The 18,726-nt window shown below is 43.7% G+C and overlaps 1 protein-coding gene across 1 annotated transcript in view; it reads left to right on the top strand.

Annotated features, from left to right (window-relative positions):
• The window catches only part of ZNF622 (zinc finger protein 622), a 99,803-nt gene extending 81,320 nt beyond the window's left edge, over positions 1-18,483 (top strand). Inside the window, exons 5-7 of the mRNA XM_069219776.1 lie at positions 2,267-2,379; positions 17,309-17,452; positions 18,262-18,483. Coding sequence (XP_069075877.1) covers positions 2,267-2,379; positions 17,309-17,452; positions 18,262-18,389 — 385 coding nt within the window. The 3' untranslated portion in view covers positions 18,390-18,483. The remainder of the gene's footprint in view (positions 1-2,266; positions 2,380-17,308; positions 17,453-18,261) is intronic.
• Positions 18,484-18,726: the final 243 nt, after the last annotated feature.

Here is an 18,726-nt window from a genome sequence, read left to right as displayed (position 1 = left end):
AAGGCAGTCACCACCTAGATGAAGGACAGCTGCCTCATTCTTAACTCCGGCAAGACCAAAATCCTCATCCTGGGCTCTACTGGGACGACTCCTGGTGGCCCGCAGCGCTCTGAACCCCACAGATCACGAACAAACCCTCGGTATGATCCTGGACTCCTATCTTAATGAACCGACAAATCAACGCTGTTTTGTCCTCCTTCCACACGCTCCACCTCCTTCGTAAGATCTTCAAGTGGATCCCAACTGAATCCAGGAAAACAGTCACCCATGCGTTCATCAGCAGCAGACTAGACTACAGCAACGCACTATGCCGGCACCGCCCAGAAACTCCTAAAGAAACTGTTGAACATCCAGAACGCCTCCGCCAGACTCATCCTGAACATCCCACACTGTAGCTGAATCACCGGATACCCAGAATATAAGCACAGCACAGGCATTGGACAGCTTTTGCACAAATATTCAATTATGGTACAAGAAATGAGGTTGTGTTAGTATCAACTTCATTTTTGCATAAAAAAAGAAGATGAAGTTATCTAGTCCTTTGAGTGGTTCATTTCCACATCCAACAATTCATCTTCTCAGTGGCTAACATAAACTATGGACAATGAGGGTTCAAAAACATGTCACAGTTCAAACGCTTTTCCCATCTCAAGGGAGATGCACACTCCCTTCCCCTGACATACCGTGCGGATGCCTAAAAACTGTGAAGTGACTGTAGTACTAGGTTATTCTCTACACCTAAAGCTACATGAATAGTCCAGAGTATGGACCTGCCCACCGTATCAAAAGAGAACGTGTCCATGAATGCTAAATTTATGGTCACTTTCGTACAGATTATATATTTAGAAATCACCAAATAGTGCTTTTTGTGTCTCGCGTCTGTCTGCAACCAAGTTGCACATTGGACAGGATTAATTCCTTTATCATCCAAGCATGGACATTTATAGGGCCGACTCGCTCATGTCTAAAGCCACAGAGTCAACAATTGAATAATTACATTTCGTATTTTTGTCTCCAAAAATGAATACTTTCTTGTCGGACTCATTTGCCTGCTTTTTAATAACTTGTGTTTTAGTCTCCCCTGTGGTATTTACCACGATTTTGAGAGGGCGAATTGTATCCTTCCATTTCTTACATTCATGGAACTGCTTCTTTGTTTTTCTTTCGGCTCTCCATGGGAGTGTATCTTTTTTCTTGTTTTCTCCGCCTCTCCTGTGTGCTGTAACCCCTTCTCACATCAGTGCCGTCTGTTGCTCGCCCACCACCAAATCGTCAGTTGCTTTCTTCACCCCATCCTGTCATACTCGGCATTTTTTTTCATATTATTAAACCTCCCTTCCAGCTCTTTTTTTTTTTGCCCCTTTGCGCACTTACTTCAGACGGCGTTAAATTACTTCTTCTCCCACTCTTCCACATTGCTCCAATTTGTTCTTTAGGAAAATCAGCAGCTTGACAAAACAAAATATAATCAAAATGGATTAATGAAGCCAAAATGCAAGAAAAATTGGCTTTGCTAATGCTTCCAAAGTGTGGTCAGAATGATAGGTGATTGGAAGTCAATACATTTGCGGTGCTAACTCCATAAATTTTCAGGCTGCATTAAAAAGGACAAATTAGTGATGGCTGTGGAATGTTCCAAAGGTTTATGTTTTAGAACTTGTCTTCCCTCCGTATCCAACTAGTACTTATGAAATTGTGGAGATTATAGATTGTGTAATATGTTATTGTGTGTGATGATTTTGACACTCGGAGTGTATGGCGCTTGGTAGGAGTTATTGGACATTTCAACATACTCTTTGTGATGCATGTGCTATTCTGTACTGTATTGTTTCATGTTATTTAAAATTGGCATTACCTCCATGTGTAATTCAACATATTGTATATTGTCTACTGCTACTTTGTGTATTAAACTTTGTTTTATGTCACTAAGAGTGTATTGTGGTGATGAAACAGAACACGGCAGTTGGGAAATTGGGTAGCACATTAAATTGGGAATTTCAAGGGGAATATTTTTTGGGTTTTGTGCTGTATCGTCTTTAACTTCGCTTCAACTTAAGTATTTTTTTAAAAAATGTAATATATATGCGTGTGCACATATTTTCCACCTCATCAGTGCAGTCACAAAGGCATTCCTTGTTTCACTGTACAAACTAGCATGATCTCCCAAACGATGTGATTTAAAATTATTCTGCAGCCATGGTTAAATTAAACCTAAATATTCTACAGTTTAAAAATCGTATTCAACGTTACTGGTTTATCTTAACAGGGCCAGTTATCCTGATCACAAGGAAGGAGAGGATGTGGAAATGCAAGAAGAAGTGCCGGTTGAGAAGAATTTGGCATATGATGATGAAAGCTTGGAACTGGTGCTCCCTTCTGGCAAGTACTCTAATTAGGGGAAAAACTAATTGGCTTCTGGGTTTTTTCGCCTTAGTTCTTGTTAAACCATGTTCATGTTGTGTTTGCACAGATAGTTTGCATTACTTTGTATGATCTTCACTGATATACCTAGATAATTTTCTGAAGGAAAATGAAAGAAAAAATGAAGAATGTTAAGAGTAATGCTTTGAAAAAATAATTAAACCTGCATCATGCTTCTCAAAACTAACATACTCTAAGTATGTCATACTTTTAAAATATTTTTAAATGGCATAATGTTTTAATGGTTTGGTTTAAGAAATGTTGATTGTAGAAAGTCCCATTGCCTCGTCTAGACTGGAGATTGAGAATTTAAAAAGTTGCATTTTTAACCATGTTCCTTTCTTTATAATTTATCCAAGGATTGTGGGGGTATAGGTTTCAGGACTGCCTCTCTATGCCTTCTACACAGGATAGGGTGTTCACTCGGTTTACCGTTTTTCCTTCAGTTTGCCGCTGTGGGTTTTACAGCGAGAATATTTTCTGGATTCACATGCTGTGCATTATTCCACCATCTAGTGGTTGGGACTGGTATACTAGTAGTCCTCCTTTTTTTCCCTCTTTTTTAATTTTTGTATTTTTTTGTTGTTGGGCGTTGATGATCTCCACCATTTGGTGCTTTGCCCATCCCCGGATGCCTTCTATTGGTCACCATCTTCAGATTCTTTATTTCCACCGTTGGGACTTTCCAAACGGTGAACAAAAGAAGTTGCAAAAGTGTCTTTCATCAAAGAAGACTGAAGAATCTACTGACAGGAGGCTTACAGGAGGAGTATTGAAGAGGACATCGAAATCCTATCTCAGAATGCCCGGACAACAAAAGGGCCAAGAAAAATGGTCCACTCAAAGAAAAAACATCCCGTCTACTCAAGTAGAGGAGTTGTTGGGAAGGGGGGCTACAAACAAGTTGGGAGGATTTAGTGATTGTCCTGCAAAATGTTCAGGAGGAAATGGCATGGTGGAACAGGACACGGTTAACAGCAGGAATACCATTCACACAATCAACTCCTACAGTGACTATTACCACAGACACCTCATACATGGGTTGGGGAGCGCATATGCTATCACTCAATGTCCGAGGTGTATGGACGGACAGCATTTTCTTCAGCTTTTCTCTTGAATTGGTTCGGTTTCAGTAAATTTTTCCACTTGCCTTGTTGCAAGGGTAATCTTTATTGCTAGTTTCATAATATGTGCTCTCTCCTCCTACTTGGCAATTCCTTGTATATCCTCGTGTGTAAATGCCTGACCAGAAAAGAATTTCCATTTGTGTTCACTTTCTCGCTAGTGTGCTTTGTTCCCTGTCTGCAGTTGATAGAGGTGGTTGAGAGATCATATCAAGGATTTTAGAATATAGACCTTTAACATAATGTTGCAAAGCTTACAAACGTTATCCAAAATATTTTGTTCCTCTATCACGTATTAAAACATAGCTGGATTCAAAACTGTTTTGGTGACCATATGTTAGTTTTTGGGTTATAAATTACTTACTGTTTCAAGCACTAGATTGTCAGAATCTTCTATTCCAAGGATCTCCACAAACATTTCCTAGACAATTAATGTAATTGCTTTAACTTCTGTCCTTCCAGTTTGGTCATATTTGTGGATGTTTACCCTCCCAGATTTGTTTAAAAGATTGTTGTATTGGCAATCCTTTTGATCCTGTCTTGAATACATTTGCATGTCCCTCTTCATGATCCTCTTAGGAATTACTTTGACATTTTAGGTCAAGGGCTTTCTCTCTTCACTTGGCCCATTTTCCGTTAATCGCTTTTAAGTGCCTGGATCGGATCTTAAGTTTATTGCTTTCTTATTTCAACAGTCCCAATGCCTTAGTAATATTTTAGTTTCAAATGATTGCTGGTTATGAGTTTTGGGACATTATCGCTCTTGTATTTTGTATATGATATTTCTTTTTTGCTTACATTTGTTTTTTTGTATAGCTCTGATGGTTGAAATGATATCCTGTCATTGTTGGTTTTGACTGATGTTGGCATCCCATCCCTCCACAGAAGCTTAGCTGGAGGGACTCCTTTGTTAACTGCATTGTTAACATCCGGTATCGGGTTCCTCTTGTCAGAGATATCTTTGGCTTCCCTCAATGGCCTCTTTTATCTTTGTTGTTGAGAGCTACTCTGAAAGGGTTCTCATGGCTATTAAAAAAGTTAATACCTATCTGCCAGAGATATCCCCATGTGATACTTGGCTGCAGAATAAATGTCCTTTCCTAAACTATTTAAACTATGTGTCCTCTCTCTCCCAGAACAAGAGGCCAACTGGGTTGCATAGCAGCTTAACGCTCTGTACAGCCCTTTGATTTGTCCGACCCACTCTTCGTTTTTCTCTCTCCTTTCATTGGACGTGTCCTTTGAAGGTTCTGCTGCACTCAGTTTCACTGAATGTGCAAGCATTCTTAGGTCACAGTGGGCCTCTCTTCTTTTTTGTTTCTAGCTTTTGGTGAGGTAAGATGATTTGTTGATTATTTCCTAAGAGTATCACATAGCATGCACTGACCATGCTATACATAGAGAACTCTTTCTCAGAACTTTTGAGTTATTGAGCATTCTTTCCCTTCCCAGTGACCAAGCAGTGTACCAGATCTTCCAGTTTGCAGCAGTTGCATGTTGACATTTTCATTCTTGCACAGTGACCTTCAATATCATATTATTCCCGTTCTGATATTGGAGTGGGATTTGTTTGATGCTGAGCCTTTCTCTGCTGCAGGAGACATACATTGATTTTGCAGGAAAAACTTTTCACTTGGGCTCTGGTTAATTTTTGTGCATGTGTAGCCCTAGTACCGCCTTGATCCCCTCCGCGTGGGTCATAGGTAATAAATGTCTCTATAAGTAGGAACCAGATTGGTGAAACATGCAATATGTTAAAAGGAGTATATTACTGATTCTGAACATGTTTGTGTGCAGTATATCCTTCCCAGGCCACAGCAGTCTGGTGACTCTGCAGCTTTCTCAGGCTTAGGCCTTGTCTAAAGGGAAGCAGTCTATCAGTTATACTGCTAGTCTTGTGATTTCTGTCTTACAGTAGCAGGCAGGCCTGCAAGTTGCCAAATCGTCAGAGGAACCAAGTTGTGGATGAGGGTTTCAGTACTTACTCCTCTCTGATGGTCAGTATGGGATCTCAAAGTCAACCAGAGGGTTTGCATCGTCTGCTTCCCTAGTCTTGGAGCATCATTCGGTCCTAGTTACTGGCTAGGATCAGGGCCCTCTTTTTCCCACACTCAAATCAGTTTTGACTGGTCGCTGAGTTTTGTATTGCACCTACACTGAGGCCTCCATTGCTTTCGTTGACATGAAAGATGTTCACATCACAGATAGTAAAGATGGATGAGTGTCACCCAAGAAAGGGAAAACCCTAAGTTGTGTAAAGGGAAGGAGCTGAAAACTTCCTCTACTCACCAGTTACTCAAGGTTTCGGTGTGGTGCAGGATCTTGTGGTCTTGAAGGCTCAGGTGTCCAATATGGACATCAACAGCTAAACACAACAATTACAATCATTTTGTGCAACACACAGAAGGTCAAAAAGGCCCCCACTGTTGGCTGCCCACATGCGAGCCACACATCACATGCATACAGAATATTCATCCTCCATGCATGTCCAGGATTTGATGGAGGCAAAGTACCCCGGTTACCCGGTAGGCAATCTGCCAACAGGGACACAGGTAAAGAAGGACCTCTGGACTAGAATCACACTACCTCGTCTATCAGTCACTGCAGAGGCTGATTTGTCAGGGCAGTATCTACTCATCAACATTTGCGCTGACTTCAAGCACAGTTCTAATGTCTGGAAAAGGCAAAGTGTACATGTAGTACCTCAGTGTGCTTGCATGAACACCAAGATCATTGGACCCAAAAAAACACAGCCACATTGAAAACTTGTAATGGCAGGGCAGCACTGCCTTCCAAAGCCATTTTGTCATAATATTGCTCACTTACAGTTCTGTCAGTCTCTTGTTGTTGTGTTCATTGCCAGATCTAGGGCCATCCCGTCATAAGGAAGTGTTTGTGGAGAACAGCCCACTCTGAGATTACCTTCCAAGAGATCAAGATAGGCCTAGGACCACCCTGTCTTATTCTACGAATCCTCAGGTCCTGTCCCGTCCTAGGGAGGCCTTGCCAGACTAGGATCTTCCTCAGTATCATGCGCCAGTGGATGCTTTGCACCAGACCCAGCAGACTCTAATGTACTCATTCTTAACAGACAATTATGGCTAGAGCAAGTTTCAAACTCTCTCATTCATCCACTTAGACAACCTGCTACATTATGCATAGCTGAAGTTAAGCTATACCCACACAGATCATGCCAGCTGCTTTTTCTGTTGCTTGTCTTCACTGGTGGAATGTGAGGGCTGTCCCAGTCTTACTAAAACCGAGGATGAGGCATGTAATTACTTTTCTGTTCACACTCTGAGCTGACTGCAGAGATTTCAAAATGTAGATCAAGTTTCCTGCAGACTTCCTGAATACCTGACCAGTACTTGAAATAGCTAGCTGAGTCTATTTTAATGATTTCATCAGACGTAAAGAAGGCTGAGTCAGCTGACTGGTCATGATCATCTACTTACATGGAGAGCATGATTTTCTGTGTTGGTTTGCTATACCTGTGTAGCGTGAAGGGAAAGGGCAACTTGGGTGCCAGGCTAGAAGAAAAAGCTGAATCCATTTCATTCAGCACCAGCATTTTATATTGCTGTAGGAAAGTGGAACACTATATGGTGTGGTTGTGAAACCTCATCATGTAATAATGTCACAATCATTGCCAATGTCCAGTTAGGTTGCTTTAGGAAAACCCTTAGCTCTATCCTGGGGACCTGCGGCACAAAGCAGTCAGTCTTAATCAAAGGAACTACTGTAAAGCATTTAGAAGTACCAAATTGGGTAATAAGTAAGAGAGAAAACACAATAAATATCCAATCCAATTTATAAAAATAGAGTTTGCTTTTATCTTGTTAGACACCAGAACAGCAAAAATCCTTTGGCGGGACCTGGAGGTAGGACTTTGCAAAGGTAAGCAAATCACAGTAAATCAATGCAAGCGGGTAGTAGCCACTGGGCTAAAACACCTGTTAAAATCGTGTGACTAGCAACAACAGCCTGGGACTGGTCACAGGGACCACTCAGGCCCATGGGGCCAGTTTACTTGTCGTAGTCAGCAAACTAATGGTCTTTAGTGTACTTTTCTCTTTTAAAGCAGTCAAGCCAATACATTTTCCAGATACTGGAGATGAAAGATGCTAAAGAGGTTCTGTGTTTTTTTTCGGGGCTACCCTGGGGTCCACAAACTTCATGGGTGTCTCTGGCCTCAGGACTCTGTCCACAGAGCAACAGGCGAGTCCAGCCCAGGTCCAGTTGCCACTGATTAACTGGTCTCCTGGTTAAAGCAGGTTCAGCGGTTGCTTAGAGTTAAGTAGTTGCTTTTCTTTAGGGGACCAGAATCCACTTTGGCTTCCGTTGTAGGTCCCATGGGCTTGATGACAACCCGGGAGGTCTAGACCTGGTCCCCCAACATGCACTTCGTCATCCAGCAGCAGGCAGGTGTTCCTGGCAGCTGTGCTCTCAAAGGGTGTGGACCTCTCTAGCTTTTGGTAGCATAACAGGAGTCTAGCCACCTAGCCCTTGAAGTCACTTCTTCCATCCTGGCACAAGTGGAGCTCTTTTCCACAGGTGGCCACAGCAAGCACAGACCTCTTTGCGAGTCCCTTGGGTGCAGGTGCACTCTCTCACTGCTGGGTCTAGGGAGCAGTAGGGCAGTCCTTCTTTTACCTTCTTCCAGTCCAGTAATGATCTAATGATTTGGGTCTAGGGGTGCCACTTCTATGCCATTTTCTAATTTGTGGCAGGAGAGGACTCCCTAGTCAATGGGACAATGGTACCCACAAGGCTACCCTTCCCACTTTACATCACTTCCTGGGGGTTTGGTCACTAAACAATCCTGGGATACTCCTCTCTACCAAATTCCTGTGAGGGACCCTAGGCACACCCCTGGGATGTACCCAGCATAATGAGTGGCAACTCCTGGGAAACTTTGAAGGAGATGCTAGCCTGTCCCCCTACACAAAAGAGCGAGCAGGTGAAGGTGTGATCACCATTTGCTTCACTGAGGCATTAGCCTCTTTGAAGCTGGGCTATCTGTGGCTGCAGCCTTGTAGTCTTCCTGCTGGAGGAGGTAATTCCTCCTTCCTTAAGCAGTTCTCTTGGTTCCCCATCCCTGGGAGTACTTCACACTTCAAGCAGGAGGGCGGTATGTTGTATTGGGTGACAACTGCTGTAGATAAACTGGAAAGGCTACCAAAGGTTCGGGCAACAAAGTGGTGATTTTTAAAAGTCACCTTCCTATTAAATGTTACCTTTAAATCAGATCTCCGCAATAAGTCTACTTTAAAATAATGACTAATTTGATACCTTGGAGTAATAGCTTTGGTTATCACTTATGCCAATTGCTAGTGAAATTTCATGTTAGCCAGTGTGACCACAGGCCTTGCTGAAGTGAAAATGGTAATTTTGTGTTTTCCCTACCAGGCAATGTCAAACATCAAAGGAACATGACCTTCTTTTTAATACTAAGCACCCAGCCAGGTGGGCTACTAACGTCTTCCCTAGGGGTAGGTTACTAATACTAAAAAAGATTTTAGCCTTTCAAAAGGGTTTACTTTATCATTTTGAGCGTGCAACCCTGCCTTTAGTTAAATTTATAGCAAGCTGTGGATTTATGACCTGCACCGCTGCACACTCCACAATCATGCTTGAGTACTTGAGGCATTTCTGTGACACAGAACACTACTGTTAGCGCTCCAGGCTGTAAAAGACTGTTGTTGGTGGCAGTGATATAGTTTACAGATGCAAGACACCTTTTTACCTGTCCATCCATTTGGAACGTGATTATTGCATGGAGCATGCGAGATGCATTTGGCCATAGACACACTGAAATGTAGTGTTTGGTGGCATGTGTAGCTGTAGATACACATGCTGTGCATAAGTTCTCCATTTAGTGTAGCGTTCAGATTAGTGGAACTTGTCTTTCTTCGAAGAAAAGTTTTGAGTCCAAGAATCGAGTGACTCCTCCTCTCGGTAATACTATGCATGGGCATAGAAGAGTCCTCGTTAGATTGTTTTTCTCCCCAGTCTGGTTCGGACGTGTGTTACTCCCTCAGAGTTCTCGGTTCTGTAAAGTCTAAAACCGTATTCTTTCTGTCTTTCTATCATCATTGATATTGTTCTTGATCACATATTCTTCAGTACTTTATTTTCTGGCTCCATTTCTACACTCTGAATCAAATTTTTCAGCCTTTTGGGGCGAGAACAGGCCCTCTCGGGCCCTCTTCTGCCACGTGACATCGAAGTATGCAGCTATAACGGAACGTACTCCATTATGTTTTTGTCCTTGATGCCACTCAAAATTTCCACACACCAACCACCATCAGATGTGTAATTTGTGTCTGTCTCCTGACCACAACGAGCAGACCCGCGAAGCGTGACGCTCTTTTCGATCAAAGAAGAGATCGAAGAGCTTGTCGGATGGAAATGGCATCTCAACATCCAGATGACACACCGGACATCTTCGGCGACGAGCATGCACAAGAAGTATTAGAACAGGAGGGGGCTGTAAGGAAATGCCTCCTTGGCATGGTTACCCCCTGACTTTTTGCCTTTGCTGATGCTATGTTTTGAATTGAAAGTGTGCTGAGGCCTGCTAACCAGGCCCCAGCACCAGTGTTCTTTCCCTAACCTGTACTTTTGATTCCACAATTGGCACACCCTGGCATCCAGGTAAGTCCCTTGTAACTGGTACCCCTGGTACCAAGGGCCCTGATGCCAGGGAAGGTCTCTAAGGGCTGCAGCATATCTTATGCCACCCTGGGGACCCCTCACTCAGCACAGACACACTGCTTGCCAGCTTGTGTGTGCTGGTGAGAACAAAACGAGTAAGTCGACATGGCACTCCCCTCAGGGTGCCATGCCAACCTCACACTGCCTATGCAGTATAGATAAGTCACCCCTCTAGTAGGCCTTACAGCCCTAAGGCAGGGTGCACTATACCATAGGTGAGGGCACCAGTGCATGAGCACTGTGCCCCTACAGTGTCTAAGCCAAACCTTAGACATTGTAAGTGCAGGGTAGCCATAAGAGTATATGGTCTGGGAGTCTGTCAAACACAGACTCCACAGCACCATTATGGCTACACTGAAAACTGGGAAGTTTGGTATCAAACTTCTCAGCACAATAAATGCACACTGATGCCAGTGTACATTTTATTGTAAAATACACCCCAGAGGGCACCTTAGAGGTGCCCCCTGAAACCTTAACCGACTATCTGTGTAGGCTGACTGGTTCCAGCAGCCTGCCACAACCGAGACATGTTGCTGGCCCCATGGGGAGAGTGCCTTTGTCACTCTGAGGCCAGTAACAAAGCCTGCACTGGGTGGAGATGCTAACACCTCCCCCAGGCAGGAGCTGTAACACCTGGCGGTGGGCCTCAAAGGCTCACCCCTTTGTTCCAGCACCGCAGGACACTCCAGCTAGTGGAGTTGCCTGCCCCCTCCGGCCACGGCCCCCACTTTTGGCGGCAAGGCCGGAGGAAATAATGAGAATAACAAGGAGGAGTCACTGGCCAGTCAGGACAGCCCCTAAGGTGTCCTGAGCTGAAGTGACTCTAACTTTTAGAAATCCTCCATCTTGCTGATGGAGGATTCCCCAATAGGATTAGGGATGTGACCCCCTCCCCTTGGGAGGAGGCACAAAGAGGGGGGAACCCACCCTCAGGGCTAGTAGCCATTGGCTACTAACCCCCCAGACCTAAACACGCCCTTAAATTGAGTATTTAAGGGCTCCCCTAAACCTAAGAATTTAGATTCCTGAAACTACAAGAAGAAGAAGACTGCTGAGCTGAAAAACCCCTGCAGAGGAAGAACAGAAGACACCAACTGCTTTGGCCCCAGTCCTACCGGCCTGTCTCCTGCCTTCCAAAGAAACCTGCTCCAGCGACGCTTTCCAAAGGACCAGCGACCTCTGAATCCTCAGAGGACTGCCCTGCTTCAAGAAAGACAAGAAACTCCTGAGGACAGCGGCCCTGCTCCAAAAGACTGCAACTTTGTTTCAAAGGAGCAGATTTAAAGACCCCTGCAATCCCCGCAAGAAGCGTGAGACTTGCAACACTGCACCCGGCGACCCCGACTCGACTGGTGGAGAACCAACACCCCAGGGAGGACCCTCCGGCGACTCCAAGACCGTGAGTAACCAAAGTTGTCCCCCCTGAGGCCCCACAGCGACGCCTGCAGAGGGAATCCCCAGGCTCCCCCTGACCGCGAATGCCTGACTCTGAAATCCTGACGCCTGGAAAAGACCCTGCACCCGCAGCCCCCAGCACCTGAAGGAACAGAACTCCAGTGCAGGAGTGACCCCCAGGAGGCCCTCTCCCTTGCCCAGGTGGTGGCTACCCTGAGGAGCTACCCCCTTGCCTGCCTGCACCGCTGAAGAGATCCACATACCCACTCAAACTCACCAACTTTCGCAAGATCATCTCCCTCTTCTCAAAGAGGAAGTACATTCACTTCTTCTAAAAGGGGCTATTGAACCCTTACCATTACAATACCAAGGAACAAGGATTTATTTCCTGTATTTTCTAATATAAAAAAAAATGGGTCTGTCAGATAAATATTAGATCTTAGACCCTTAAACCACTATATCCTATCAGAACACTTTCATATGGTCACTCTTCAGGATCTTATTCCCCTATTACAACAAGGTGACTTCATGACAGCTTTAGACCTAAAGGACGCTTACTTTCACATTCCCATTCATCCTGCACACCACAAATACCTAAGATTTGTAGTTGCAGGAAAACATTACCAATTCAAAGTATTACCATTCAGAGTCGCAACTGCTCCCAGAGTATTCACAAAATGTGTTATACTCGTTGCAGCATATCTCAGAAGAAAACAAATTCATGTTTCCCTTATTTAGACAATTGGGTTATCAAAGCCAGTTCATTCACACAGTGTCAAAGCAACAATCAAAGTACAATTTGTCTCCTACAGTCTCTGGGGTTCACCATAAACTACATAAAATCTCATCTGCAACCTCTGCAGATACAGCCCTATCTAGGAGCTATCCTCAATACCCAATTAGGACTAGCATTTCCCAACTCAGCCCGCGTTCAGGCTTCTCAAACATTAATTGCTACATTGAAACAGAACCAAACATACACAGTAACAACTGTTATGAAACTGTTAGGGATGATGGCATCTTGTATTGCCATCGTACCCCATGCCAAACTTCATATGCGTCCTCTTCAACAATGTCTCTCTTGTCAATGGTCTCGGGCACAGTGTCAAATGAAAGATCTAGTGTTGCTGGACCGCCAGACTTATATCTCTCTGCATTGGTTGAACACCACAGCCCCTTTTGAAGGGGTTGCCCTTTTTAGGCACTGTGCCTCAGATCACTCTTAAAACGGATGTCTCAAACACTGATTGGTGAGCTCATCTACCCAACCTCACAGTTTGGGGGTAATGGAACAATACTCAACGGTCTCTTCACATCAGTTACCTTAAACTGAGAGCAGTATCCTTAGCAATGAAAGCATTCCTTTCACATTTGCAACACAAGACACTGCTAATACGTACAGACAACATGACTGCCATGTACTATCTTCAAAAACTGGGCACAATCTCCTCAATTGTCCCATCTTGCACAAATAATATGAAAATGGCTAACGCATCACCACATTCACATAGTGGCACAATATCTCCCAGGGACAGACAATCACTTTGCAGACCTACAAAGCAGGATGCATCAACAAACACATCAGTGGAAACTCCACCCACAAGTCCTTTAACAGTACTTCCAAAAGTGGAGAACACCTCAAATAAACCTACTCGCAACATATCAAAACAAAAAATGCCAAAACTTCGCCTCCAGGCACCCACACCCTCAATCCAAGTGCAATGCTTTATGAATGAGTTGGTCAGGAATATTTGCCTATGCGTTTCCCCCTCTCCCACTCCTACCCTTTCTGGTCCGGAAGATAAAACAATCTTCCTTCAACATGATCTTAGTGGCCCCAACACGGCCACGTCAACCATGGTTCACAACACTTTTGGAAACTCTCAGATGTTCCACATCAGAAGCTTCCCAACACGCCAGACCTCCCGACACAAAGACACGGTCCATTAAGACATCCAAGTCACTCAAACTAGCAATATGGCTCCTGAGGTCATAGAATTTGGATATTTACAATTATCACAAGAATGTATGGTTATCCTTAAACAAGCACGCAAACCTACAACTAGACAATGTTCTGCTGCAAAATTGAAACGGCTTGTTTGCTATTGTCAAACAAAATACATTGATTCACTCAAATCAACAGTACAAGACATTGTACAATATTTATTACAATTACAAAAAGCAAATCAAGCTTCACATGTATTTGTTCACATATAGCAGCCATAACGGCATATTTCTTTGTTTTGAATTCTAGTTATCAAAGCATTTATGGAAAGACTAAAAATAATTATTCCACCAAGAATTCATCCAGCTCCATCTTGAAATCTTAACATTGTACTAACAAGACTTATGGCTCCACTGTTTGAGCCACTTCACCCCTGTTCCCTACAATTCCTTTTTAAATCGCTGTCACCTCCCTTAGACGGGTCAGTGAGCTCCAAGCTTTAACTTTGGAAGAACCTTTTCAAGTTCATAAAGAAAAAAATTGTGTTAAGAACAAATCCAGAATTCCTTCCAAAGTAATATTATTCAAACTATAGAATGTTAACAGGGCTGTTATGTATTCTATAGATAGAACAAACAAAAATTAGGAAAATAAAACAAATGTTTGTGGCTTTCTCCTTACCACACAAAGGAGAGCCTATATCTAAAACAACTATAGCTAGATGGATAGTCAAATGTATTCAGACTTGCTATAGTAAAGCTAAAAAACAATTACCTGTACCACCTAGGGCACACTCCACTTGGAAAAGAGGTGCATCCATGGCATTTTTAGGTAACCTACCTGTAGCAGATATTTGTAAGGCAGCAACATGATCTTCATCACACACATTTACAAAATATTATTGTGTGGACGTATTTGCATGACAACACGCAAATGTTGGACAAGCTGTGCTCAAAACACTTTTTCAAACAGTTGCGACCCCTGCACGCTAGCCTCCACTTTGAGGGTCTGCTTTACAGTCTATGCACAGCATGTATATCTACAGCTACACATGCCATTGAACGGAAAATGTTACTTACCAGTAGACATCTGCTTGTGGCATGTAGTGCTGTAGATTCTCCGGACTCGTGTAGACTTAATAATATGTAAATAATGTACATATGTAAATAACATAGCATGGACATCTTTTCTGTTATACTGTCTATTTTCACTACTTCACTCTTCCGCCTGCAGAGAAACAATCTAACAAAGGACTTGATGCCCATGCGCAGTATTACCGAGAGGAGGAGCCACTCCATCCAGTGACTCAAAAGTTTCTTCGAAGAAAAAGAAGTTATACTACTCCAAATTCAACACTAGATGGCAAGCTTATGCACAGCATGTGAATCTACAGCACTACATGCCATGAACAAATGTCTGCTGGTAAGTAATATTTTCCATTTGCTGCATCGGACTAGTACCCAAATGGAGGTTTGGTGAGAGCCCAGGTAGCAGTTAAGATTTGCAGAACTCCTCCAGAACATTCCAGAGATCCTTTGTTGTGTGTCAGACTTTCGGCTGTAGACAAGAGGAGACAGAGGGCCCTTTTGAAACTTCGGAGGTTTCCCCTCTAATCTTTTGGCCCATTGGTCACTGGAAGGGCTACACCCCCACACAAGTTAACACAGTTATCCAGGACAGCATCACGTTTTTGCTCTTGTTTTGGGTCTTTCTTTCCACCAGCCTCCCAGTTCCACCCTGCCTTCCAGCTAGCACCTTGGTACAAATACCTTGGATAGACTAGTCTGAATGTAATAAACAAAAGGGCCAGAACTACCTAACTGTGGTCTCAGGGCTAAACTACTGTTGACAGTTTTAGTTTAGAGGTGAGTCCGAAACCAGTATTTCTCTGACAGAATCCATGAGAGCAACTGAGAAACTCTTGGTGCTCCAGGGTCCGGAGATACACTCCAACCACCTTACTCTTTAGGACCAGAAACCTTTGAACTTTGACTAAGTCTGTTAGAGGAGGCTGTCTGGAATCTGCCTTCAGGGGAAGAACTTATTGAATGCTCCAGAAAGACATTGAAGGTGTCCTTGCATTAGGGAAGATACTGCTCCGGTAAGGAGCTATGAAAAAATGAGCCAAAGACGTGCACTACAGCACCAGGGAAGAACCCACCGGCAATGCTAGAGTGAGGCCTAGTAGTCGACAAAATGTGCCTGCAATGTAAACAGAATTGCTTACACCCCTCAACGTCATTACTGAGGAACTCAAGGCTGGTCAAGTTATGTTGAGAGAACAGAGTGCCAAGAAGCCATGGGGCATTGGAAGAAACTGGAGTGCAATATGTGGGCCCCAAAAAAGACATACAAGGGAAACAAGAGAAGAACCACATCAATGGTAAGGTGTGCATCAATACTCATTATCACAACCATGAGCGGGCAGCTACCTTGGTTTGATGGCGGGTTTTGTGTTTGAGTTCGAGAGAAAACCCGAGCTGTGTGATTTACTGAGCTGCGACCACCAGGAATTGACCACTGCAACGTCCTAGACACCATGCACACCATTCAGCTGAACGTAGGCAAGGTCCATTGCCATACTGTGGGAGCCATGTGGAGTGACGCTGCCCTGCCGAACTCCATAGGATTGCGCACTGTCTGCATTAATAGGCAACCAAACAAACAGTAAAATGTATTGTGCACCCAGGGGGGAACCCAGACTAAGGAACGTTGTCGGCACTAAATGGGAATGTGTAATCGCAAGTGCAGTGCTGTCCCCCGATAGTGTCGGCGTTCCCCAAAGACTTACATTATGGAACTAAGAGAACGGCAAAGACTAATTGTGAACTATTGTACAAGGAGTATCTTAAGAGATTGTTCTACAAGAACAGCCTAGGTTATGCTCTCTTCCCAGTAACTGCAGCAGGGTATTAGTAATACCAAATGTATTGTGATGATTTCTGAGGTATTGTGCGCAGTATTCATTGGTGTGGGATTTGAGTAATGTATGTGATTTTTAGACTAAGCATTGGCCGAACATTGAGTTGTTAACCTGTATTGGTTCATTTATTGAGTTGAGTCTCTAACCCTACAGCACCTCCCCAAGTAAGACTTTGACTGCTCAACTTCTCCACCCTGGAGGGCAAATGCTAGAGGGGGTATACTTGTTGCTCAGTGTTGAGCTGAATCGTAAGGTTAAGCTCAGGACACCAGTGGTAAAAGGGTTCCGATTGTCACAATCTGAGCACAGTAAACTGTCTGCCCTTGGGCTTCTGAAAAAGTTGCCACGCCCGCTCTAAGCACACTCCTACATTTGCTGTTCAGTTAAACGGTTGTATCTGCTGAAGAGGAAAAACTCGTTATCTCATGGCTGCTAATTATTAGCTATTGGTTAAATGTAACTATGAGTTGATCAACTTGTGCAGGACACAGCAACCAATGGCCGGGGTGAGTTAAGAATCCTCTCAATTGGAACCTTGTCTGTCACCCCATCTAAACAGACAATATTTCATTCTTCTAGAAATACAGTTCACGAGCAGATGTCCGTATAAAAACGCCCCAGAAAAAAACTCAAACTCGCAGTTGAGTATCGGGTGATGGTAACAAGCACAAATGGGCAAGTGGTAGTGTGCTATTTCGGAAATGTCGTGCAGTCCATATTAATCTGCAGTGATGTTTGTTCGTCTGCTCTTGAGTAATCGGAAATTCTGTTCACTTTTCACAGGTGCAAGAATAGGCCATCGGTCCCTCATGAGGTACTACAAGCAACGGTTTGGTGTCAGCAGAGCCTTAGTGGTCTCAAAAAATCAGAGAGCTGTTGGCAGAGTGCTTCAGCAATACAAAGCCTTGGGCTGGACGGATGGGACAGGTGGGTTTTGTTTCTTGAATTCGAAACATTTGCCCACAGTAGGAGTACAGTTTGTTTGAAAACCCTTCAAATTTTATGTCTCCTTGTGTCGAGTGCGGATTTTCACTGTGTGACCTGAACTTAAAGTTCTGTATGTTTCCGATTTCTCTGTCCCACTGTTAGCGAAATCTTGGAGGGTGGCGGGGGGCGGGGTGGAGGGGTGGGGGGCGCTTTCAGCCTGGATGTGATTGGTTGGGTGGGGGAGAGAGGGACAGAAAGAGACCGACCAGCAGGTTTTCACCTAAGCGACCTGCAGTGAATGTGCGTTATATTTTTAATCCAAAGATGACGAACGTTTCTCCACTGCAGTAAAGAAAATATTACTTTGCGCTTTAATTTCGTTTAAGGAAGTAGTCCTTCTAAATATCCAGTATATGAATTGGTCGTATTTCTGGGCATGTTTAAACAACGGAAGGTGCATGCCTTTACTCCTCAAAGGGTATACAATCAGGAAACGGTGCTGAGCTTATCAAACTGATTAGAGGGTCAGACAAAGATCAAAGTAAGTGACTAGACTAAATGTACAAGTCAGAATAGAAGTGTTTGAAAGTTTACGTTGAAAGCAGCATGTTCCACTTGCAGAGTGGAAGTGGGTAAGCCTGGAAAATGCTTGATTTGGAAAATATTAGCGATGATTACTCACAGCAGGCTCTCCGGAAGCCATGGAAAGTACTTCCCTTATGAAAAGTTAATTAACTATTTGAAATCTAAAGCATCTTACGTTTGGCACTTGGCCCGTTTTCATGTGTTGCCCTTCTCCATGCCTCTAGGTGCATCGCTGATGCGGGGCCGTGACATGCAATACGTCCAAAGGATGAAATCACGCTGGATGCTGAAGACCGGAATGAGCAACAACGCCACAAAACAAATGTATTTCAGGTCACAAGTGCGATTCTGAGGTCCCCATTTTAGCTGAGTTGAATCCCGATTAAATAAATAAAGAATGTTGTTTATTACAATTCCTTGTTGGTGGATTAAATTGAAAAATTGTACCGAATTGCCTTCGTTCTTCCACGCGAGAATACTACATTTAACATCGTCAGCACACCTTGCACCAAAAGGTGTTTTTCTCGTTCACTTTTTCTCCCCTCGATAAGCTGGTGATCGAAGAGAATGTATGCAGGCATCGTTTAACACACTGAATACGTCTTTCAGTCCATGCAGATTTAGTGGCTAGTCTTCTACCACGTCATCTCCGATCATGGGGACGGGCCTAGTCGTTGGGATAAACTCAA

The sequence above is a fragment of the Pleurodeles waltl genome, chromosome 2_2, assembly GCF_031143425.1.
Source record: "Pleurodeles waltl isolate 20211129_DDA chromosome 2_2, aPleWal1.hap1.20221129, whole genome shotgun sequence".
NCBI classification, from domain to species: Eukaryota; Metazoa; Chordata; class Amphibia; order Caudata; family Salamandridae; genus Pleurodeles; species Pleurodeles waltl.
This window is presented reverse-complemented; position numbering and strand designations above follow the sequence as displayed.